The sequence below is a fragment of the Pipistrellus hanaki genome (genome assembly GCF_964339955.1).
Source record: "Pipistrellus hanaki genome assembly, chromosome: 3".
NCBI classification, from domain to species: Eukaryota; Metazoa; Chordata; class Mammalia; order Chiroptera; family Vespertilionidae; genus Pipistrellus; species Pipistrellus hanaki.
In genome coordinates, this window is record NC_140505.1 from 87,015,618 (window position 1) to 87,042,388 (window position 26,771).

General features: G+C 38.8%; 1 protein-coding gene and 1 pseudogene across 5 annotated transcripts in view; both read left to right on the forward strand.

Moving 5' to 3' along the window:
- NBEA (neurobeachin) overlaps window positions 1-26,771 on the forward strand; it is a 796,980-nt gene that overhangs the window by 649,288 nt on the left and 120,921 nt on the right. For all 4 annotated transcript variants that reach the window (XM_084879290.1, XM_084879291.1, XM_084879292.1 and 1 more), the window contains 2 exons: window positions 11,222-11,337; window positions 26,577-26,689. In XM_084879290.1, the coding sequence (XP_084735416.1) occupies window positions 11,222-11,337; window positions 26,577-26,689 (229 nt within the window). The remainder of the gene's footprint in view (window positions 1-11,221; window positions 11,338-26,576; window positions 26,690-26,771) is intronic.
- Window positions 1,006-2,682, forward strand: LOC311618606 (actin-binding protein WASF1-like; annotated as a pseudogene). The gene has a single exon. The product of its transcript is annotated as an actin-binding protein WASF1-like (transcript).

Here is a 26,771-nt window from a genome sequence, read left to right on the forward strand (position 1 = left end):
CTGTCCTAGATGATACAGCCAACTACTTTCAGGAGCCCTGCTGGCCACACTCTGCATCTTGACCTTTGCAAAATGAAAATAGCTGCAGAGGCCAAGCCTATAGGTTTGAACAGCCCCAGGGAGGCTCTATCCTAGAACTATCCTGGGAAGCTGAGTGGTGACTCTACCACACAGGAGAGATGATAGAAATTCCAGGATTTCAGCTGATCCTACTGGACTGCATACAGGATCTCTGTCCAGCCGAGGGCAGAGTGATATTCTGGACCACTCAGAGAGTACCGCTGGGATAGGGAAACATACCCACCACTTACTTTGCCTGAAATCCGAACATCACCTCCTCCTCATGGGAGAAGCAGGGGTCTAGACTCCTGATTCTACTTAAAGCCCTTTCACAAACAGACTTGTGAGTGATTAAGATTGACAGCTGCCTGGCAAGCAAAGGTTCTTGGAGGCAGAGCCCAGGGAACCTTGGGAAGCTTACTGACTCAGCCCTGTGCCCCAAGCTACAACAAAACTGCTTTAGAGGGAAGCTTGGCCCCTCCTGCACACAGTCAAGTCCTGTAAAGACAGACACAAACTGTAGATACACTGGGGCTTCAAACAACTTACTGAAAGCCAAAGAAGGGGGCGCGTGGGGAGAGGGCGGGTGGCGACAGCGGCAGCGGAGCTTGGTGGTGTTCGCTCACGCGTCCAGCACGACCGTGGGCGCTGCTGGCGGTGTTCTCCATGGCCTGGTGTGTTGGCCGCTGCCCGGGGCGGATTCCACCTGCTGCCAGAGCAGATTCCACTGGAAGCCTAACTCTTCTGGAGGCTTTAGAGCTGGGAGCAGAGGAGGACCAGCGGCTGCAGACAGAGCATGCAGAAGGGCTAAGGCAAGAGCCCCAAGATCTCTCCCTTTTCTTGTTTGAGCTTGTTGCCATAACCCTCTAGAGATAAAATGCAATACACATAGGCTTTGCAGAGGCAGCTGCTTTAAGGTGAAGTGGCACAGAAGTTGAGCACAGTATGCCATTAGTGAAAAGAAATATGGATCCTAGACACTTGTGCCACACAGCACTGACTAGAGGCATTAAGAATGAACTAGAGTGTGTAACCAATATTTCCTTGGCAAATATAATTAGACAATTAAGTAGCCTAAGTAAAAATGCTGAATATATATTTGGAGAATTATTCAATGAAGCACATAGTTTTTCCTTCAGAGGTAACTTATAAGAACCTGGACTGTTTATCTGTTAGTGTTACACATCTTGACCCTAAAGAAGAATTGTCTTTGCAAGATATAACAATGATAAAGGCTTTCTGAAGTTCTACAATTCAACATCAGCAGCTTTTCAATCGCAAGACTTTGCCTAATCCGTTTCAAGAGACATATGATGTTTGTGAGCAGCCTTCACATCTTAATATACTCACTCCTTATAGATGGTAAAGAAGGTTTGAACTTTTATACCAATCCTTCATATTTCTTTGATTTATGGAAAGAAAAAATGTTTCAAGATACAGAGGATAAGAGTAAGGAAAAAAGGAAGCGAAAGCAGAAAAATCTAGATTGTCTTCATGAGCCAGAAAAAGTGCCAACAGCATCTCATGACAGACAGATAGACAGAATGGCAGAGGTTGGCCCAAGGTCCAGAGTTGGCCAAAGATGATGCTAATCTTTTGCATAAGCATATTAAAGTTGCTAATGGCCCAGCCTCTCATTTTGAAACAAGACCTCAAACATACATGGATCATATGGATGGCTCTTACTCACTTTCTGCCTTGCCATTTAATTAGATGAGTGAACTTCTAACTAGAGCTGAGGAAAGGGCCTAGTAAGACCACGTGAACCACATGAACCACCTTCACCTCCACCAATGCATGGAACAGGAGATGCAAAACCCATACCCACCTGGATCAGTTCTGCTACAGGTTTGATAGAAAATCGCCCTCAGTCACCAGCTACAGGCAGGACACCTGTGTTTGTGAAACCCCACCCCCTCCTCCACCACCTCTTCCATCTGCCTTGTCAACTTCTTTATTAAGAGCTTCCATGACTTCAACTTCTTCCCAACCAGTACCACCCCACCTCCACCTCCAACCACTACCTTGCAAGCTCCAGCAGTACCACAACCTCCAGCTCCTTTTCAGATTGCCCCTGGAGTTCTTCACCCAGCTCCTCCTCCAATTGCACCTCCTCTAGTACAGCCCTCTCCACTCCACCGGTAGCTAGCGCTGCCCCTGTATGTGAGGCTGTACCAGTTCATTCACTCCCACAAGGTGAAGTCCAGGGGCTGCCACCACCCCCACCACCGCCTTCCTTGCCTCCACCTGGCATTTGACCTGTCACAATTGTAGCTCTTGCTCATCCTCCCTCTGGGCTACATCCAACTCCATGTATTGCTCCAGGTCCCCCTGTTCCCTTAATGCCTCCATCTCTCCCATCACAAGTTGTACCTGCTTCTGAGCCAAAGCATACAACCCTACCTGTAATCAGTGATGCCAGGAGTGTACTTCTGGAAGCAATACACAAAGGTATTCAGCTACGAAAAGTAGAAGAGCAGCATGAACAAGAAGCTAAACATGAACGCATTGAAAATGATGTTGTCAGCATCCTGACCCACTGTATTGTTGTGAAATATAGTGATTCAGAAGATGATTCAGAATTGGATGATAGATTGGTTGGGAATAAGGAAAATGCATTGATAAATATTACAAAGCTGAATGCAAATGTCCTTTGTGGTGCTTGTTCTTTGGAAATATTTGATCATTCCAGTGTTTTGCTTTTTTCCCCTTAAGATAAATAACACTTTTCTTCCACAATTTTTAATTTCTAAGAAAAAATATTAGAAATATATTAGAAATATATAAATATATTAGAAATACAAAAAAAAAAACAACACACTGTAAAAAGTGTTTTACAATGGCTTCTCTTTTTTATTTTTCCCTGAAAAGACACAATTTGGTCAAATAAACCACTAAGTATTAAGCATGGACAGCTGTTGTTAGAGTAGCAGATTCACTTTTTTGATACATCTTAATTGTGCACTTTGTGGCTGTTAATTTAAAGAAAGCAATTGAGATTGGAATCTTGAGGACAGCTGTATCTATTAATGAGCCTTATTCAATTTCTTGATTTTTCAAAAGAAGAAACACTGACTTGATTATATGAATACCCTCAGAAAGTACATTTAGCTTGTAGTATTGAATTCTCTTAAAGGAATGCTTGAATTTCTTTAATTGTTGTTTTATTGTTTTTAAATACTTGCTTTATTTGAATATTTAGCAATACCTCTTCCCACTTATATATTGTGTGGTATGATTTTGCTTGCCTATAAGAGTTTAAAGATTTCCATGTGAAATACTCTGACAGAAACATACATGTAAGTTACATAACTGTTAAGAATTATTTAATAAATGGTTCATTTTAAAGGGAAAAAAAGCCAAAGGAAGACAGTTTCTGACAGTGGTTAGCACCCAAGTACCTCCAGGGAAGCCCAGAATTGCAGACAGAACACACACACTCACACACCCACACACATTCACACACACACACACACACACACCGCCCCTCACACACACACTCACACACACATACACTCACACACACACTCACACACACACACACACTGCCCCCCCCCACACACCGCCCCTCTCACACACACACAGTCACACACACACTCTCACACACACATACACACACTCACACACACCCATTCAGAGCAGAAATTGGGAAAAATTAGAAAGCAGGAGAGTCTAGGGAGCATTGGGACAACATAAAATTTAACAATATTCACATCATAGGGGTAACAGGAATAGGGTAGCAAGGAATAGAAAACCTGTTTGAAGAAATAATGGCAGTAAATTTCCCTAACCCGATAAAGGAAAAAGTCACATAAATTAAGGAAATACAGAGAGTTCCAATCAAGATGAACTCCAAAAGACCCGCACCAAGGCACATCATAATTAAAATACCAAACAATAAAGACAAAGAAGGAATCTTAAAGGCTGCAAGAGAGAGAAAGAAACTTACCTACAAGGGATCTTCAGTTAGATTGTTAGCTGATTTCTCATTAGAAACGCTTCAAGCAAGAAGGGAGTAGCATGAAGTATACAAAGCAATGAGAAGCAATGGACTAAATCCAAGATTGCTCTACCCAGCATGACTATCATTCAAAATAAAAGGTGGAATAGAGAGATTTGCAAACAAACAAGGCTAAACGAGGTTATTATTACTGCAGAAATGCTAAAGGATCTATTATTTAAGAAGAGATATATAGATAGGAACACAGGTATAAACAAAAAAAATTACAACAAATAAGTATTTATCAATAGTAACCTTAAATATAAATGGTCTAAATGCTATAATAAAAAGACATGGGATAGCTGAATAGATAAGAAAACATGACCCATATATATATGCTATTTACAAGAAACTCAACGCAAACAAAAGAGTCACACAGAATGAATGTGAAGGGATTGAAAAGAATTTTGAAAATAAATGGAAATGAAAAGAAAAAGTTGGGATAGCAATACTCATCTTACAATATAGAGTTCAAAATTAAGGCCATAACAAGAGATAATGAGAGCCACTTCATAATACTAAAGGGAATCAATACAACAAGAGGATATCACTCTGTAAAACAAATATGTACCCAGTACAGGAGTAACAAAAAATATAAAATAAATTCTGGAGGACTTAAAGGGAGAGGTTGACAGCAATACAATCATAGTAAGGGATTTTAATTCCCCAGTGATATCACTGGACAGAGATTCTAGACAAAAGAGAAAAAATAATAAGAAAACAGAAAGCCTAAATGACACACTTGATCAGATGGAATTAATTGACATTTATAGAATATTTCATCCAAAAGGTACAGAATATACATTATTCTGAACTGAAGCTGGGATATTTTAAAAATAGACTACATGTTAGGATATAAACTAAGTCTCCACAAGTTAAAGAAGATTGAAATCATTATCAAACATCTTCTTGAATCACAATGGTATGAAATTAAAAATCAACTACAATAAAAACACTCATAAACATTCAAACACCTTGAGGCTAAATAGCATGTTATTAAACAATGATTAGGTTACCAAAGACATCAAAGAAGAAATAAAAAACTTCCTGGAAACAAGTGAAAATGAACAAGCAACAACCAAAAATCTATGGGACTTCCTGAGAGGGAAGTTCATAGCATTACAGGCCTACTGCAAAAACAAAAACAAACAAAGAAAACAAATAAGAAAAACTTGTGATAATCTAAACCTACACCTTAGAGAATTAGAAAGAGAGCAACAAGAAAAGCCCAAGGTACATAGAAGGAATGAAATAATGAAGATCAAAGTGGAAATAAATGACATAGACTAAAAAACAATGCAAAAGATCAATGCAAAAGAGCTTGTTCATTGAAAAGGTAAATATGATTGATGAACCTTTAACCAAACTCATCAAGAAACAAAGAGGGAGAATCCAAATATACAAAATCAGAAACAAAAGAGGTTAAGTAACAACTGGTCCTACAGAAATACAAGATATCACAAAATATACTATAGACAACTATATAGTATATATAAGCTAGACACTAAGCTAGACAACCTGTATGAAATTGACAAATTCCTAGAAAAATACAATTTTCCAGAACTCTCAGGAAGAATCAGAAAACCTGGATAGGCCAATACCTACTGATGAAACTGAAACAGTAATAATAATAATAATAATAATAATAATAAAAAAAAACTTCCAGGAAACAAAAACTTGGTACTGTCATAAGAATAGGCATATAGATCAATGGAACAGAACAGAGAACCAAAGGAGGCAAGAGCATACAATAGAAAAAATAGTCTCTCCCAAAAGTGGTATTGGTAAAATTGGACAGGTACATACAAAAAAAATAATTATTTTTTCTCTTCTTATTTTGGGTCTATCTACTTTCTCTTCTATTTTCCCTTTCAATTTCTTTCTTCTTCTTTTATTTTAAATGGTCTTTTCTTTCCTATTCCCTTACTCTTTATTCTTTGTATCTTTTTTTCATATCTCTTCATATTCCTCCCCCTGTTTTTTGTTTGTTTTGTTTTCTTCTTGTAGTTTTTCTTTTCTTTATTATTCTTTCCTTTATAGATAATTAATATTCAACAGAGGAGCAAAGATCATACAATAGAGTAAAAATAGTCTCTCCCATAAATGTTGTTGGAAAAATTGGATAGGTACATAAAAAAAAAGAAAAAAGAAAAAAGAAACTAGACCCCCAACTTACACCATTCACAGGAACAAACTCAAAATGGATAAAAGACTTAAATGTAAATCATGAAACCATAAAAATCTTGGAAGAAACGTAGGCAGCAAATTCTCAGGCATCTCTCATAGGAATATGTTTGACAATACATCTCCTAGGGCAAGGGAAACAAAGGAGAAAATAAACAATATCAAAATAAAAAGCATCTACACCACATGTGTCAAACACAAGGCCCGCGGGCCAAATCCAGCCCGCCAGGCCTTGCAATGTGGCCCGCACCGTGCTGTCATCACTGCACTCCACTGTCAGTTTATGACATTGTCAGTTTATGACTGTTCAGTAAACCATTCGGCCCGCGATTTAGGCTGGATTTTAGATTTTGGCCCCTTCTCTGATTGAGTTCGACACCCCTAATCTACACAATCAAAATGAAAAGGGAGCCCACAGCATAGAAAATATATATGGCAATGATACATCTGATAATGATTTAATTTCCAAAATATATAAGGAACTTATACAATTTAACAAAAGGAAGAAAAACAATCCAATTAAAAAATGGACCTAAAGAGACACTTTTCCAAAGTTGACATATGGAAGGCCAAGAGACATATGAAAAAATGCTCAAAGTCACTGATCTTCAGAAAGATGCAAATTAAAATGACAATGAGGTATCACCTCACATCTGCCAGGATGGCTATCATCAACAAATCAGCAAATGACAACTGTTAGCAGGGATGTGGAGAAAAGGGAACCCTAGTACACTGCTGGTGGGAATGCAGACTGGTACAACTATTATGGAAAACAGTATGGAGTTTTCTCAAAAAATTAAAAATGGAATTCCCATTTGACCCAATGATCCCACTTCCAGGAGTGTATCCTAAGAAACCCAAAACATCAATCAGAAAGAAAATATGCACCCCTATGTTCATAGCAGTGCAATTTACAATAGCTAAGATCTGCAAATAGCCCAAGCGCCTATCAGTGGATGAGTGGATAAAAAAGCTGTGGTACATGAAATACTATGCGGCTTAAAAAAAGAAGGATCTCTTACCCTTTGAGACACATGGAGGGACCTGGAGTGTATTATGCTAAGTGAAATAAGCCAGTTAGAGAAAGATAAGTATCACATGATCTCACTCATATTTGGAATCTAATGAACAAAATAAATTGATGAACAAATAGATCCAGAGACATAGAAGCATGAAACAGACTCATGAATCTCGAGGGAAGGTCAAGGGAGAGATTAACCTGGGAATTTATATGCATACTAGAAGTCCGATGCATGAAGATTCATGCAAGAATAGGCCTTCCTTCCCTCAGCTGCTGGTACTGGCTTCCCTCTGGCACCCTGGACCTGGGCTGCTTTACTCTGGCCACTGCCAAGCACCTGGGACCCAGGCTGCTTTGCTCTGGCTGCCGCTGCCACCCACCGGGATGTGGACTGAGGTGGTCAATGCCACCTCATGGCAATCAGTCATTTGGTTGTTTTGGTTGTGACGACTCTTGGCCTTTCATTATTATGATATGCATAGCTCTTGGACACAAGACAATAGTAGTGAAGGCCTGGGAGGGTAGGTGGTGGGGGATGGAGGAGGTCAATAGCAAAAATTAAAAGGGGACATCTATAATACTTGCAACAATAAAGATACATTTTTTAAAAATAAATAAAAACAATGGGATTCTTATTCAGTATTTCAAATAGGAAATTTTTTATTTAAATAACTTATTTTGCCCAAGATAATAGCTCACTCTCTTATAATTTCTATTCTGTGTTCTCTATCAAAGTGACCCACATTGTTCATAAGAAAAATGCCTTCACTTCTGCATAATGATTAAAAAACACTTGCCCATTTTCTGTACTCTATACTGATTATCATTGCTTTATTAATGTATTTTCTATTCAGATAGTCATTACAAGTAATTAATTTTGGATTTAATTATATTATTTACTTACTAAGGATACGCCTGGCTATAGTCATAGGGTCAATTATTTTAAATGGTCATCATTTGTTATAATTCTCAGCTCATGGCTGGCCAGCACAACAGTGGTGGCAGGAGCCTTTCCTGCCTCTGTGACAGATCTAAGGATATCCGACTAACAGGGAGTGGACCTAAGCCATTAGTTGGACATCCCCTGATGGCTCCAAGGATGCCAGAGGGATGTCTGACTGCCAGCTTAGATCTGTTCCCCAGCAGAGTGGGCTCACGCTGGCAAATGGACATCCCCTAAAGGGTCCCGGATTGTGAGAGGATGGAGGTCAGGCTGAGGGACCCCCCCTCCCAGTGCATGAATTTCTTAGCTATACATCCATACCTATAATAATAAAAGCATAATATGCAAATTATTATGTGAATTTTCATGCACTGGGCCTCTAGTATGGTTATAATAGCAGCATGGTAAAAATTGGACTAAGTATAGTTTACTAATTATTTGATAATTCAGAAAATATTTTAGCATGTTGCTATGAATCAGGAGGAAATTTTGTAACATAAAATAGTTGTGTGGGTGGGAGGGGTCCTGGGAAAATTTTGCATGTTGGTGCCAGTATGGATAAAAATGTGGAAGTCTTTTAGATAGCTCTGTGGAAAGCATATTATAAATTAACTAGAGGCCCGATGCATGAAATTCTTGCAAGGAGCTCGGCCCCTGCTGCCACGGGGGCCAAAGCAAAGGCAGCTGCAGTGGCAGCTAGGGGCCTCTGCTGCCTCTGCTTCGACCCCCACCCACCACAGCAGCTGCCTCTGTCTTGGCCCCCACCGCTATGGCTTTTTCCGGAAGGCCATCTGGAAGGACATCCAGTCTAACTAGCATATTATGCTTTCATTATTATAGACTGAAAATGCACAGCATTATAGAATTAAAGTATGAAATATGTATACCATGTACCATTGCAATGATTGGAGTCATTAGATGGGAGGTTCTTTGAAAGTTAATAGGGTCTATTATCTCAAAGTAGGGTCTGGTGCATAAAATCCTTGCACAAGTGTGGGGTGTCCCTCAGGCTGGCCTGTGCCCTCTCACAATCCTGGGCCCCTTGGGTAGGGTCTCTAGGCCTGGCTGGTGATTAGGGCCTAGCAGGGCTTTCCTTCCTCCAGCTGTTGGCAGCTGGTCCCGCCCCCGCTGCCGCCACTACTTGTCATTTATGTGGTGCTGCTCCTCCTCCCCCGCCACTGGTCACCTCCCTTTGTGGGTGACTGGCATGGGGTGTGATCACTTGGCTGGTCTGGGCCTCCCTCAGTGGGGTAATCATGGGGCAATGGCAGGGCCCTCCGGCCAATCGCATCGCACCCACATTGGCTGGCGTGGTGCCAGTGTGTGTTATAGCATGGTTGTCTGGAAGGTCATCCGGATGGTCATTCTGCATGTTATGCTTTTGTTATTATAGGTATGTATGTATAGCTAGAAATCATATGAGACCAGACTGCTACAATTTTATCAAGTCGATGTTTTAAACATGGAGATACACATAATTATTCTTAAAATTCTTAATTCAGATTTGAACTTGAGATAACGTGTTCCATACCATCCAACATCCTTCCTTTCTTCCTTTTCCTTAGCTAACTTATATTTAGCTCCTAAAAGACAATGTCTATTGAGATTCCATTTGGACATAAATATTAGATAATAATATATGAATGACAAAAATATTCTTAAGTCCATAGTTCCTGGAAGCCCTGGATGTCACATTGAATTCATATGAGCGCTTGCAGGGCATTTTGTATTTTTTTAGGGAAACAACAATATCTGTGAAGCTACCACACAAAGTCTTAGCTGGAGTTAGTTTTAAGTTTCAATATTAGGTAGTATGTACTGTATTTTTGACATCTTAACTTTGTAAAAAACAAAACACAACCAAAAAACAAGTACTGCATGAAAATTTAATGTGGAAAAAGAAATGCAGATGGTGGCATCAGATAGGATTTCCAGGATTAAGAAGCTCTGAAAGTCCAACCAGTGCACATCTTTAGCAACTGTGGTTATTAAAAAAATAAAATAAATAAAAACATTATTTTTTTTCAATATGTAGTATATTTTCAAACATCTATGAAGTCGTTAACACTTAAATATTTATTAAGCTATTTAAACCTAGGTACTTAATAAACAACTGTTAGGTGTTTCTCTTGGTCCAGGGGCACCATGAAAATAATTCCTGAAACACTAAAGGCAGCATTAATTGAAAAAATTTGGGAACTTCTGCCTTAAGTGGTGCTCATTTTAGAAACTCACTAGTCTTATCATATTTTTATAAATACAGCCATTTTTTATTATTTTTTAGATAAATAGATTGAACCTTGAGAGTCTGATAATTTACACAAATTATCCCGATTTGCTCCCTCAGGCCATCCTATATAATAAAAGTATAGTATGCAAATTGTCTTCTCGACTGGGAGTTCATTTGGGGGAAGGAAGGGAGGCCCCAGCCAGAGGTGGCAGCAGTGACGGTGACCCTACCTGTGCACGAAGTTTGTGCACTGGGCCTCTAGTTCTTGTATATCTTCTGAATTCATACAAGTCCCCATTTGTTTGTTTTGTATATCATCAGAGCAATATGAGTTGTATGGGTATAGACTATTTATGTGGACACACTGTGTGTGGAGCCATTAAAATAGAAGGTTTAAGTCAAATACCTATTAGATAATACCAGACTACCTAGCTTCTTGGCATGGAGTAGATTTTCTATGTTGTTTACAAGATATTTTGACTTATTTTTTAATGTAGGTTCAGATTTTTAGTATTGTTAATTTGTAAAATACCCATTTCAGCCATATTATTCAAATAGGTACTTTAATATTGTTTATCCTGAGTAATTACATATCTACTCTATAATAGAATTCTTAATATTGCTAAAATCTATAATTGTAATATTTTAAAATTTTATCTAAGAAGGATAAATTATTTAAAACATTATTTATTCTAAAACATTTTAAATGTATTAGTTGATATTGAAATTTTAAAGTAATGAGTTAAAAGAGCTTATGTTTTTTATGGTTGACTTAATTGCTAGGAGGATATCACTGGCTACTCCTCGACAGCTTTATAAATCTTCCAACATGACTCAGCGATGGCAAAGACGGGAAATTTCAAACTTTGAGTATTTGATGTTTCTTAATACGATAGCAGGTAAGACATCTCATTCTTTAATCTCATAATCTATTTTATTTATCAAAATCATGGGTAATGTGACTTTATGGAATACATTTTCCTCTTTGGAATTCAAAGGCAGCATTATTAGACTAAATATTGTAGCACTCACATGAAATGTTATCAGAAATTATACAAGCCAGTACCAAGTTTTTAGATGCATTTATTGTTGAAGAGGCTTTTCCCTGCTGTCCTCTGCTATTTTCTCTGCTGACAGCTTTGTCTGAGGTTTATTAGAGTTAACAAACCATTGCCAGAGAGTGACTGGAAATAATAATGGGAAAATGCAATTTCACTGTTTTGTCATTCTCAGCAATAGCAGCTAGACAGGAGAATAACAACAGGATTCTTCCTAGTACAGATGTCACCTGGATATGGCATGATTGGGTCACAGCATTATTTTATTTTACTTAAAATCTTCAAATAAAAATATAAAATCAGATTACATTTCTAAATGATGAGTAACTGCCATCAACCTTGGTAGTACCATGCTTATAAATTAAAAGAGGGAAGTGGTTCCTTTTTTTTCCTGCTAAATCAGTGGTTGTCAATGGTTAAATATCTCTATGAGATTTAAGTACCTCTTTCTTTTTTCCTAAAGTTAAACCTCAAAAGCCCTTATTCAGGTTGAATTATAGTTTACTTTTGTAAATCAGGCCCTACCAAACTTTTTGCAATCAGATGAATTTAAATAACTACATTATTATTGTTCTGTTATAAATGCATGCTCAGAACCATGCATATAGAGCTATATTCTCTGAATTATTGCTTAAAAGGATTACTGTGTAATATTATTCTTTATAAATCTATCATATATATGTGAATATAAATACTAAAGGTATATATTAAATATGAATGATAGATATGTATTAGGTAGATAGGCAAAAGTACTCAATTTATCAATAAAAAGGGATAAAGAAGTTTGAAATGTTTTGCATTTTAATCATTTAATAAATATTGTAATATTAGTGCATTTACTAATAAGATACTAGTGGTAGAGCCAAAGGGATTATTTTATTAAATATATTAAATTTTATTGTATATTTTATATACACATGTCCATTGTATACGTCTTCTGATATCTTCATGATATATCTATATATATATAAAAGCCCAATGACCAGAATGGAAGAATGACTAGAACAACCAGTGGCTATCAAATGCACTGTGACAGCCAACCAGCCTGATCTGGGTTCCGATTAGACACCGCCCCCCCACCCATGGCTGGCCTGGCCCCCCGATTGGCCACCATTTCCCAGATCAGGGGCGGGGCTGGCTGGCTAACCACCTGCTACCCCTCCCCCAGCCTGCCCCACCCCCAATAGGCCTCCATTAGGGTGTGCTGGCCAGACCCCACCTATGCACAAATTTATGCACCTGGCCTCTAGTTTTCTCTAATAAAGAGGGAATATGATAATTGACCATCATACCATCACAAATATGGTGGCACCCATAGCCAATAAGGAGGGAATATGCTAATTGACTGCCACACCTTCAAAGATGGTGGTTCCCATAGCCACAAGATGGCAGTGCCCAGTCCCCTCAGCCCCGCCAGGGCAGCAGGCACGTGGCATGGCCAGGCCTGCTCCCAAGTGGGTCTGGCCACTCTGTGCACCTGCCTCTGGAGTCTGCCAGTCCCCTCAGCCTCCCAGCCACCAGGGCTGGCCCAGGGCACAGGAAGCCTTGGATGTAGGCTGCCCAGCCACCCAGGGCCGACCCGAGGCACATGCAAGCTTCAGATGGCTGATGCCCAGCTGATGCCTGAGGTGCAGGCAAGCCTTGGATGGCAGCTAGCTGCCTAGTTGCCCAGGACTGCCCAAGGCTCAAGTGATCAGGGCCAGCTGAGGCTTGTGCTACTGACAGTGGCAGCAGCAGAGGTATGATGGGGGTGTCACCTTTCCCTGATTGCCAGGTTGCCTCCCACCACTAAGGGCTCCCGGACTGTGAGAGGGGAAGGCCAGGCTGAGGAACCCCCTCCCCTCCAGTGCGTGAATTTTCATGCACTGAGCCCCTCTGGTCCATATATATAAAAGGCTAAGTGACTGACCATAGATCCGTCTGACCATCCAACTGACCAACTGGATGGCCACTACATATGATGCACACTGGCAATTTAAAAATAAACGTTGACTCTCGTGTGCACGATATACATAAACCTCTCACTGGCACAAATTGCACGCATGTGTTTTGATCTAGCATTGTCATTCGTGAATTTGGTTGACACTTCTATTATAGAAAAAGGGTGAAAAGTGATATTAAAATATATCTTATAATTAATTTCCTTTCAGTGTGTGTGAATCTGTGCACTGGGCTACTAGTTGGAACTATTAATAAGAACCAGATTTTAATGACCTTGATCTTAGACTTTCAGGCTTTGGAATTGAAGGGGATGCAGTATGGACCTTTAGGTCAAACTGGTATCTATGTATGTCATGAATTAGGAATGAGATAGCTTAAAGTTAGGGACAGCTCTTAGGAGAGTATGACAGGACTCTAGACATGAAGTCAATTTGTTCATCCTTTTATTAAGTATTACTGAACACACACTCTATTTAGCACTGACACTACAAAGGAGAGAAAAGTATAGTTTCTGCCTTTGAAGAAATCATGGTATAGTTAGTGAAAAATACATGTATACTAGTGATTCCAATAAAAAGTGATAATTATTATAATTGGAGAGTATACAAAGCCATTTGGAGTCACAGATTTAGAGGCACTACTTACAACCAAGAGATCAGGGAAAGCTTCTCTTAGGAGACACTTAAATTGGAAATTGAAATATGAGTAAGAATCCACTAGAAAGTAAGCAGAGGGCATTCCAAGAAAAAGAAAAATGTGGAATGAAGAATAAATGGCAGAGAGAAGTATGATTTCATTCTACAAAAGTAGGAGTCACTCTAATATGCTCCGGGTGAACGGTTATCATTGTCCCCTGTCCTGTAGTACCAGTATCAGACTCCTTCTCAAACCTACTGAATTAGAAGTGGTTTGGAAATGGGCTTAGAGATCTGCATTTTAACTAGTCTTCTAGTTGTTTCTGATATATAATATTTTAGCACCATCATTCTAGCCATTTAAGATCTAATTGTCATAACAGTATTTGCATTTAAATACATTTAGAATATATAAGAAAGTATGAAATTAAGTTCCATTACCTAAAATAAAAATTTAGAAAATAGGATGAGTTTGTCTAGTCCAGGGGAGCTTCTTAGAAAATATAGGCTTTCAATTAACTCAGATGATTTTTTTCATGCACAAATGATTATCCTGACAAAATAACCTTTATACAGAAGTAGAATGACAATTGGAAAAGGTTATGAATATAAACATCTTGAGGTACTATTCCTGGTTATAATTATAATTCTTCCCTTGCCATCATCCTGAAGTTTTAAGTGGGAATGCCAGTTTGTACTGAGCACCAGCATTGAAGATTTGGATAATGGTTTCATAGAGAAGCTTCACTAAAGCCAAGATTGAGTACTTATTAGGGAAGTAAATAGAATTGCCTGTTTTACTGAATTGTGGAGAATACTGTTATTCATTCATCTCTTCATATTGGAACACTTTTCAGAATTCTCTGAGGATCCTAGAATAAAGGCTAGAATAAAGATGTTTAATTGTAACATCACTTTTACTAATAAGGGTTCCACTAAATAATCTATATAATAGAGTTTTAAGAATACAGTTATTGTTCAGGGTACACTAATTTAAGTCAATTGATTGAAACAAGATTTATCATTTCTTGAAAGTATGTTAGTATTTATATTGATAAATCTTCTAAGTAATCCATAGCCAGAAATGTTTGTTTTATATTTTATCATAGTCTTTTAAAAAAATATCTTTAGTTATTCCTAATATAAAAATTCAGAAAAAAATAAACATTTTTATTGTTTCTTTGTTTTGTTTCATTATTTCTTTTTGAAACATTTTTAATATTAATATCAACATTCTGAAAAATAGTAAATAGCCCAGCCTGGCCAGTGTGGTTGAGCATTGACCCAGGAACTAAGAGGTCACTTGTTCTGTTCCCAATCAGGGTAAAGGTCCAGATTGTGGGCTGGATCCCCAGTGTGGAGTATGCAGGAGGCAGCTAATCAATGATTCTCTCTCACCATTGATGTTTCTTATATATTTCTCTCTCCCTCTTCTTTCTTCTCTGAAATCAATAAAAATGTATTTTAAAAAGAAAGAAAATTTGTAAATAATTATTAATACTCATTGAGCAATTTTCAGAGTTCTAAATATTTATTACTCTAAGTGCTTTATGTGTATTAACTCATTTAGTCCCAACAATAACCCAAGAGTTAAGTTCTGTTTTTATCTCCATTTCACAAATGAGGTAGTAAGGTACAGAGAAGTTAACTAACTTGTCTAAGTCAGAGCTGAAAAGTGATGACGTCAGGAGTCTACCTGCTTTAGGTAGTTTGACTCTAGAACTTTACTTAACTACTGTACTAGACTGTGTAAGGACATTCATGGCACAATTTAATTTCACTTCTAGTCATTAGCTTTAATCTATTAACTACCTTAAAAAAAAAACCTAAATGTTTTTAAATAATTTCATCAAATGAAGCTCTTGAGGAAAAAAAGTCGAGCCTTTTAAAGTTCATTTATTGTTTTGACTTCTATACTAGAAGTGGGCCACAATTATCATCTCTCATGTAAAACCTGGTACTGTTTTTAGGAGGTCCCAGATCCCGAGAAACAGACTCTAAAACAAAGATTTGCATGCAGGAAATTTATTGGAGGGTATCTTTGGGGTTGACATTATGGGGAAGTGAAGAAAGTAGGACTCGGTAAAAAAAGAAATTGAACCCCAAGGTGGCTGCTACAAAGGCCTCAGCAGATCCCACAGGGAGCCAGGAACTGGGATATAGCTTCAGAGTTGTCTTGCCATAAAGCAAGGTGGTTAGGCCTTCATTACTCCACTCAGCAGTGATTAGGTAGAGATATGAGACTATAGGTTAGAGGGCTCTCTTCTGATGGTGGTGACTTCTGGAGAGGGACTTGGCTGAGTAGCACTGGCCACAACACTAGCAACATAGCCACCAACCCAGCATCCAAAACACTGGTGGCCTTACAATCACCCAGAGGTCTATCTATCATTGAGCCTTATCCTCAGAGCTCCTGATTCAGTAGCTTTGAGGTGGGGCTCAAAAACTTGCATTTCTAACAAGGCTCCAGGAGATGCTATGCCATTGATTGAGGGACTACATTTTTAGAACCTCTGTACTATATCTATATTCTTTAAAAAACATATCTATTAATTATACTAATCTGCAGTAGCACTCACATGTTCTATACTAGTGTCTTATATCACACATTTTGGCACTTACGGTAGTGTGGCCTTAGCATTTTTTGTCTATACTAGAGGCCTGGTGCACAAAATTCATTCACTGGGGATGGGGGTCCCTCAGCTTAGCTTGTGCCCTCTCGCAGTCCGGGATGCCTTGCTCCTTAGCCAGCCTGCTAGCTACTCCTTAGCACTACTGTGGCTGAGGGAGAGGCTCCTACCAACGCCACTGCACTTGCCAACCATGAGACCAGTTTCTGGCTGAGCAGCACTTTCCATGTGGGATTGCACTGACTCCTGCATTGAGTGTCTGCCCCCTGGTGGTGAGTGCACATCATAGCAACCAGTCATCCTAGTCATTCTGCTATTAACGGTCACTAGGTTTTTATTATATAGACTAGAGGCCTGATGCATGAAATTCATACACGGGGGCTGGGGTGTCCCTCGGCCAAGCCTGCACCCTCTCCAGTCTGGGACTCCACAGGGATCAGCAGTTGGACATCCCTCTCATAATCTGGACTGCTGGTTCCTAACCACTTGCCTCCCTGCTGGCTTGGTCACTTCCAACTACCCTCCCCTGCCAGCCTGGTCGCATCCAACTACCCTCCTCTTGCTGACCTGTTTGCCCACAACTGCCCTACCCTGCTGGCCATCTTGTGACAACCATCTTGTGACAGCTAACTTGTGGCCATCTTGTGATGATATGAGGGTGGCCATCTTGTGATGACATCATGCGAGGGCATGACACTGCCTAGGCTTTTATTATATAAGATCTTATCTTTCCAATGAGATCATGAGGTCACTAAAAAATTTTTTGCTCAGTAAATATCCATTAAATTGAACTGATTTAATATTTATACTTCATAAGTATTTGCATAGTTTTATAATCTATTATGTGAATTCACTAAAATTGCTGGAGGGTGTATTCTTTAAATTTCCTGGTTAAAAAGAAGAGTTACAGAATTGAAACTGATTGAGAAGGTGAAACCATCTTTTCTGACTTCAATGTTTTCAAAAGTATAGATCAATGTGACTGAAATTCACATTTTCTATTAAAAGGTTTTATTTACTGACTTATATTCTTGGATATATCTTCTTTCTCTAAACTATTATCTATTAATAAAAGCCTAAGTGAGTGACCATTACAGCAGAATGACCAGAATGACTGGTTGCTATGATGCTCATTGACCACCAGGGGACAAACACTAATGCAGAAGCTTCCCCCTGGTGGTCTGTGCACTTCCACAGGGGGAGTGCCACTTAGCCACAGCTGGCAAGCCTCTCCTTCCTCCATGGCAGCACTAAGGAGCAGCGAGCAGGCAGGCAGTAAGGAGTGAGGCGTCCCGGACTGTGAGAGGACACTGGCCAGGCTAAGGGACCGCCCTCCGCCCTGTCCAGTGCACAAATTTCATGCACTGGGCCTCTATGTCTTTACATAAAATACAAAGTACATTTTATGACCCATTTCTTGCTCTCCATTTTTTGAGGTTTGTCATAACTGGCCAATTTTGCTTTTCTTCTTTAAGGATTCTTTTAAAAATCAGATAGTCAATAAAGTATATGACAATAGTGTCTGAGTATTAATGCATTATTAGGTATTTTTATCCTCCTGTGATATGTGTATATATACATAATTGCATATAAATACACACATTTTTTACTGTATGCATATAAATTTTGTAAAGATACTTTACATAGTAAAATTTTGTCAAATATTCAGAAACCATAAATTTTTAAAAAGATATCTAAAAGCTCATAAATGTTTTTATGGTCTTTATTTTGTTATATTTATAAATTTAATAAATACTCATTGTAGAAAAATGGAAATAAGAAAAAGTATAATTAAAAAATTAAATCATCCATAAGTATCAAAGGTAACATTTTGGTGGTTTTTCTCTTTTTTCATTTTCTGTGTGTGGCATATCATTTAGAACCTGCTACACAGATAAGTTCAGATTCTACTTTTTCTATTTTATTGAGTATTCTTTGAAGGCATGGTTTTTAAAACTGCATACAAGTCTTACTTAGGAACGTAGTGTAATTTATTTCACTATTTTGTACCACATGTGTGTTTTGTTTTTGTTTTTGTTTTTTTAATTTTCAATGAACATTAAATTTTGGGAAATTCTATAAGTGAATTTTAATGATGCCTAGAGTATGACTAAAAATGTGGTTCCAACCTCAAATTCCTGGATTTGACCTTAGTTCCGTTCATTGTGTTCTGAAAGGTACAGTCTATGCCTCATTTTATACTTTATTAACCAATACTATGGACCTTATGTTAAAATCTGACATTCTTGCATTAAAAAAAATAGCATAATGGTTGCTAATATACCCTCATGTAAATGATCCCATTAAGTTTGAGATAATTTTTTAAGGTTTTTGAATTATTTTTATATGATCAGCTAATGAATTCAGCATAGCTTTCCAACCCCTACCTTTTTATCTTGTTTAGCATTTTACACTTTTTTACTCTGTGATGTACAAGCCCTCCCTGGTTAATTATGTATATATTTAGCTACTGCATGAGTTGGGCTTATTATTGTCATCTAATTAGATGTAACTTGAACTGCTTGCTTCTACAAAAATCATTAAAAATTCTTTCCTAATGACCTAGAGATGACAAAATGTCTGTAAAGTGTGAAGAAGCAGACAAGCACGGGAGCATCACTCTTAAAGAGTGTTAATCCAGATGCTGCAGTCATCTAATTAAACAATATTTTGCTGTCATTAACATTTTCACCAAGGAATTGCAGTTATAATTTCTTTGTCAGCTGTCTCTAGATCACTTTGCCTTCAAAACTAAAGTGCCATATAAAAACATTAAATTGGATGGTTTAATTAAAAAGTTTTTTTTTTTTAAGTGAAGAAACATATCCAGTATTTCTCAGATCTCATTTACTGTGCTTCACAATTATTGTTGGAGTAGATTAGTGTCATAGATTTGAAATATTTAATATTCATCATCACTATAAATCCTTATGAGCATAATTAGTTAAAAAAATCTATACACTACTGCTGAAAAAGGAAAGATTCTTATTAATTTACAGCACAAAGTTATTTACTAAATTTCAAGTATTCTAAAAAATTAAAAATAGAAGAACTGATAAATAAGTTACTAGAAATGCCAGAACCTGACAGATATTTCTTTAGAAATACTTCATTTTTTGTTAACTTAGTGAACTGTGTTTGTTTTTTAATTTCACAAAAGTGTTCAGTAAAATAAAGTATTAACACTAATTTATGGCTAAAACTTATGAATGCAAAATCCCAAAGTACCATTTAATCATTCTTTGCATCCATGTTCTTTTTAAATAGTGTATTTTTAATTCATATAAAAGTATATATTGATGCTCATGTTGCAAGGCTTTTATGTGGAAATTTTTATTTAATATAACTTTGTAAGTTCATCTATATAAAAGCCTAAGCTACTGGTTGACCGGCCAACCAGCCAACTGGCTGGTAGCTATAACATGCAATGACCACTAGGGGGCAGACATTCTGATCAGTAGCTATGATGTTCACTGACCACCGGGGGCAGATGCTTAATGCAGGAGCAGCTGAGTTGCAGTGACTTGGCAGCTGCAGCTCTTGGTTAATGCACTCAGATTCAGAGAGGAGGGAGCCCAATTCCAGGGTTTGTCACCCGAGAACTGCCCTCTCACAATCTGGGATCTCTAGGAGGATGTCATAGAGCTAGTTTCAGTCCGATCCCAGCAGGCCAACCTCAGGGACCCCACAAGTGCAGGAATCCACAGTTTATTTATAATGCTTATTGTATTTATTAGAATTTAAAGTTTGCTATAAGCTTTAGTAATTTAAAAATTACTAAATTTTTCTTAGCATTTGTTTTCTGCAAACCTTTTATCTACTATTAAAAGTGAATTGCCGCCCTACCTAGTTTGGCTCAGTCGATGGATAATGCTTATGGACTGAGGGGTCTCAAGTTCAATTCTGGTCAAGGGCACATGCCCAGGTTGTGGTCTCGATCCCCAGTATTGGGTGTGCAGGAGACAACTGATCAATAATTCTCTCTCATCATTGATGTTTCTATTTCTCACCCTCCCTTTTCCTCTCTGAAGTCAATAAAAATATATATTTTTTAAAGTGAATTGCCAATAACATAGGAGAGGTGACTTGCCATAAGCTGTGACTGCCATCAATTAATTTGTGTTATATTTTTAAAAATAATGCTTCTGTTCTTTGTATTTTTTCCAAAAATAACATATAGCTTTTTTTTTTATTAGAAAATTATCTCTATTAAAAGACTAGTGTCTTCAAATATGGTCTCTATTTCTCTGCTATTTGTATTTATATGATACATTTAAATACTGAGTTAATGTAATTTAGCTTTCATTTATTTTATATTGACAGTTTTTTCCTTAGTATATGTTATAAAACTTCATCAGAAAATTTAAAAATAATGATGGTATCTAATTTTCAGATACTTATTTACATAAGTAATATAGATATCCTATCTAATAAAAGAGTATTATATAAATTAACCATCACTCCGCTACACCCACCAGCCATGCCCACCAGCCAATCAGGAGCAATTATGCAAATAACAACAACACAGATGGCTGCTGCCACAGAGAGCACGAGGGAAGCTTGTGTTTCCCTGGCAACTGAGGAAGACAAGCTTTCTGCACACCCTGGCTGGCAGAGCCCTCCACTATGGGTTACAAAGTTTCAATGATAGAATATACACAAATCCCTACAGAAATGATGGCAGCCAAAGAGCTAGAGAGAGCAGGAGGCTAGGAGGAAACCAAGCTTTCCATACACCCTAGCTGGCCCTGGCCTCTGCTTAAGGCTACAAAGTTTCTATTATAGAAAATAAATAAATTCCAACAGAAATGGCTTCTGTCATGGAGCAAGTAGGAGGCTTGGCTTTGCTCAAGACTACAAAGTTTCAATTGTAGAAGATAAATATATCCCAGATACCAGGGCCTCCACTTGAGTCGCAGGTGGGCATGGCCAGCCTGCAAACCCCACCCGTGCACCAGGCCTCTATCCTATCTAATAAAAGAGTAACATGCAGATTGACCAACACTTCAACCCACAAGATGGCTGCCCCCATGTGGTCAAAGATCCTGCCCCCATGTGGACATAAGATGGCCACCACAATATGAGGGGGACCAGGACTGCAAGGGAGGGTAGTTGTGGGTGATCAAGCCTACAGGGAAAGGCAGTTAGGGGTGACCAGGCTAGCAGAGGAGGGAAGTTGGGGGGACTAGGCGTACAGGGAAGGACAGTTGTGGGGGGACCCAGGCCTGCAGGGGAGGGCAGTTAGGGGTGATCAGGCCTGCAGGGGAGGGCAGTTAGAAGCAAACAGGCTGGCAGGGGAGCAGTTAAGCATCAATCAAGCTGACAGGGGAGTGGTTAGAGGATGATTAGGCTGGCAGGTAGAGTGGTGAAGGGCAATCAGGAAGGCAGGCAGGTGAGCAGTTTGGAGCCAGAAATCCTGGTTTGTGAGAGGACTGCCCGTTTAGGGATTTAGATCGGGCCTAAATGGGCGATCAAGCCTGCAGGGGAAGGCAGTTAGGGGTGACCAGGCTAGCAGAGGAGGGAAGTTGGGGGTTCACAGATTGGAAAGGGTGTAGGCTGGGCTGAGCCCCTTCTCTCCCTCCCTGCCCCTGTGCACAAATTTTGTGCACTGGGCCTCTAGTATGTTATATAAACAATATCACCATTATTTTTATTAGAAATAGACTTATATACTGGGAAACCTATTTTTCATTGAATTATACAGATTTTTAAGTAGAATGGTAGCTCAGAATATAATGGAACACCAAAAATGCCATGGGCCCACTTAGCATCCAGAAATAACTCTGCCTAGCCAATATAGTTTCTCTGTTTATATACATGTGTATAAAAAAAAGTAGTGAGAGTAATAGGGTGTCTTTTACCATATTTAAGAGCTATCAGTAAAAATGTAAAATTATACAATTTTACATTTTACATTTTGTATTTTACATTGATAGTTTTAGCAGACCATTTTCATGTACAAAAGACTTTAATAAAGGTTCCAAATTCATTAGTATTATTCTTCACAATAGACAGAAACATAGAGCAGGTATCGCTGACTGAGTTATTTAGCTGCAGATACCTTCTTCCAGTTTAGCGTGCACATTCACAGTACCATTCTCTGTCACATACATCTGCCTTCATAGTCTTCATCCTCCAAAGACTGTCCTATAATTTACCTTCTTTACTTGGTTTATGCTTATTCAGCTGTTAAAATTTGGCTCATTTTTATCACATATGTATTCATTCTTTTAATAAATATGTATTGGATAAACAGTATATGGAACTACACAGATTTATTTAAACACGAGAGAGAGAGAGAGAGAGAGAGAGAACCCCAGACCCTACATTCTTGAGTTTATAGACTAGTGGAGAGGCAGACAAATTAGCAGTGATGCTCATTAACTCTAACACCCGTCTGTGTGAATGCTGTGGTGGGAGAACAAAGGGGAAGCCCTAACCTACGTTCACCTCATTCTAGAAGATACAAAGTGCAAGTAACACTCTGCTTTCCATCAATTACCTTCATATATAGTACACACCTATATCAATTTACATAGTTAAAACAATATGTCTTTTTATTGTAAAATTCAGATTCATATAATAAACATTTATTAGTATGCAGGCTTCAAAAATAGGCTAAGAAATATTCTGTGTGTACTAGTAGTTTTCAACAAAACTTCTATTATTGTTGAAAATAAAATGTCACTCAATAAATGTTTACTAAATAAATTATATAATTTGATTTGATGCTTATAATAGCACATTTAGTTCTTCCTCAGATTGTGGTTTGTTTTTCCTATTTTTATTTATAAATGCTATAAGAGTGGGTATCATTTACTCTCAATACTTGATAATGAACAGGAAAGTATCTGCATATCTATGTTACGGTTGCACTATATGTGGTGTCTGCAACAATGCATACTAGATGAAATTCATATCACTAAATACTAGGGAAGTAGCTATTTAATATGAATTTGAATGGAAATTTAGAAAGCTGCTCATGATCAGATCATACTTTTACAAAATATAATCTTACCCGGTAAAAGTTTTCATTGAACCCTTTCTCTTTTAAATAGCAGTTTTCTTCATTTCATCTGATTATGTATTATTTCAGTACCAGTTTATGAAGGTGAGCCAGTAAGTGCTATGCTCTCCCATTGGTCGGCAAACTTATTAGTCAACAGAGCCAAATATCAACAGTACAACGATTGAAATTTCTTTTGAGAGACAAATTTTTTAAACTTAAACTTCTTCTAAAGCCACTTTTTCGCCCGGAGTGTGGTATTTTGTGGAAGAGCCACATTTAAGGAGCCAAAGAGCAGCATGTGGCTCGTAAGCCGCAGTTTGCCGACCACGGCCCTAAACTATAATATCTACATTCCCACTATACTTCAGTATATTACCTGAAATACTTATATATCTTTTAAAAATCACAACAATAAGACAGCAAATTCAATCTAAGATTCAGCAGCACTTCACTAAAATGAAACAATTTAATACAAAAAAAAATGTCATGAATGTAAAGGAGTGAAAAAAGAATACGACATCTACCTCTATACTTTTCCAGACTGGTTTGAAGTGCTTTTGCAAAATCACTACTCTGATTCATTTTTTATTAAATATATTGGGATGATATTGGTTAATAAGGTTATATAAGATTCAGGTGTACATTTCTGATACATGATCTGTATATATACATTGATTCTTGATACAAACAATATAGTATTCTTTATACTGGCAATGTAATTTCTGGATATATATTCTTCATAGTAGAATACTAACACAACCTGTAGGAGGGCAGGTCAGCAGGGTGACCTCCTCCATGATCACTTTTAGCATCCCTAGCCAAGAAGGCTCTACTTCCAATGTGGCAATATTATCTTCATCACTAGTGGCCCAGTGCACAAAATTCATGCATGGGGTGGTGGTGGAGGGTGTCCCTCAGCCCAGCCTGCACATTCTGCAATCTGGGACCTCTTAGGGCATGTCCCTATAGGACCCCATAAGGATCATGCCTAACCCGGCAGTCGGACATCCCTCTCACAATCCAGGACTACTGGCTCTAACCACTCACCTGCCTGCCTGTCTGATCACCCCTAACCACTCTGCCTGCCAGCCTTATCGCCCCCAACTGCCCCCCCCCTTCCAGTCTGATCACCCCCATTTTCTCCCTCTGCAAGCCTGATTGCCCACACCTGCCAACCTGCTCACCCCCAACTGTCCCCACATGCCAGCCTGCTCACCCCCAATTGCCCTCCCTGCTAGCCTGCTCACCCCCAACTGCCCCCCCCCCGCCAGCCTGCTCACCTCAACTGTCCATTCACCACCCCTCCTCCCCCCTGCTGGCCTGATTGCCCCTAACCTGCCTCTGCCTCAGCCCCACAACAATGGCTTTGTCCAGAACAATGTCTGGAAGGTCTCCTGGTCTAATTAGAATATTATCCTTTTATTAGTATAGATAGTCAGCAGAAGAGAGATGGACCATGGAGTGCACACATGAAAGTTGCAGTGAGCCAAGCCTGGTTATGGCACATGTCACTTCTGCTCACCTTTTGCTGATTAGTGCTAATTTCCATAGCCATACCTACTTAAAGGGGGCTGAGAAATGTTGTATATACCAGGAAGAAAAGAAATCAGTTATGACAAACAACAGTCTCTATACAAGCTTATATTACAAAAAAGTAATTATAGTTAATCATTATTAAGTGAATTCACTTGAAACACATTGTTATGAATGTTTTAGATTAAATAAAAACATAGGTCAATAAGCAAAAGAGTTACCTTTCTTCTGAAATTCAATAGTTATCCTACCTAATAAAAGAGTAATATGCAAATTACCCATCACTGTGCTATGCCCACAACCCACATTCACCAGCCAATCAGAGCGAGTATGCAAATAAACCCAACCAAGATGGCTACAGCCACAGAGAGCAGGAGGGAGGCTTGGGTTTCCCAGGCAAGGAAAGAAGCTAAGCTTTCTGCCTGCCCTAGGCAGTTTGGCCTCCACTCAAGGCTACAAAGTTTTATTTATAGAAGGTAAACAAATCCAAACAGAAATTGCTAAAGCCATGGAGTAAGTCGAAGGCTTGACTCTGCTCCAGCTACAAAGTTTCAATTGTAGAAGATAAATTCCATATACCAGGGCCACCATTTAGGTCACCAGGGGCGTGGCTGGCCTGCAAACCACCAAAGGCCCCTTGCTCAGGCTGCCCCACGCCCCAAGGGAACCCCCACCCTGATCCAGGATACCCTTCAGGGAAAACCAGCTGGCCCCCACCCGTGCACCAGTCCTCTATCCTATTTAATAAAAGAGTAATATGAAGATTGACCATCACTCCAACACACAAGATCAAAATGGCTGCTCCCATGTGGTCAAAGATCCTGCCCCATGTGGACATAAGATGGCCACTACAAGATGGCCAGCAGGGGAGGGCAGTTCAGAGGGACCAGGCCTGCAAGGAAGGGCAGTTATGGGTGACCAGGCTGGCAAAGGAGAGAAGTTGGGGGCAAACAGGCTGGCAGGGGAGCAGTTAGACACCAATCAGGCTGGCATGAGAGTGGTTAGGGGGTGATCAGGCTGGCAGGCAGAAGCGGTTAGGGGCAATTAGGAAGGCAGGCAGGCAAGCAGTTGGGAGCCAGCAGTCCTGGATTCAGAGAGGATGTATGACTGCTCATTGAGGATCAGGCCTAAATAGGCAGTCAGACATCCCTTGAGGGGTTCCAGATTGGAGAGGGTGCAGGTTGGGCTGAGGGGCACCGCCCCCTCCCCCACGCCCACATGCATGAATGTCGTGCACCAGGCCTCTAGTCTATTATAAGAACAGGAACAATTTCATAATCAATTGATGTATAAAGATTATCATTTCTCTCTCTTTTTTTTTTTTTTTTCTAGGACGGACATATAATGATCTGAACCAATATCCTGTATTTCCATGGGTCTTAACAAACTATGAATCAGAAGACTTGGACTTGACTCTTCCAGGAAACTTCAGGGATCTATCAAAGGTAACTTTTAAATATATAGAAGTCCATTTTCTTTATAAGACTATATTCTACAACCATTTCTACTGATTATATCTATTCAGTT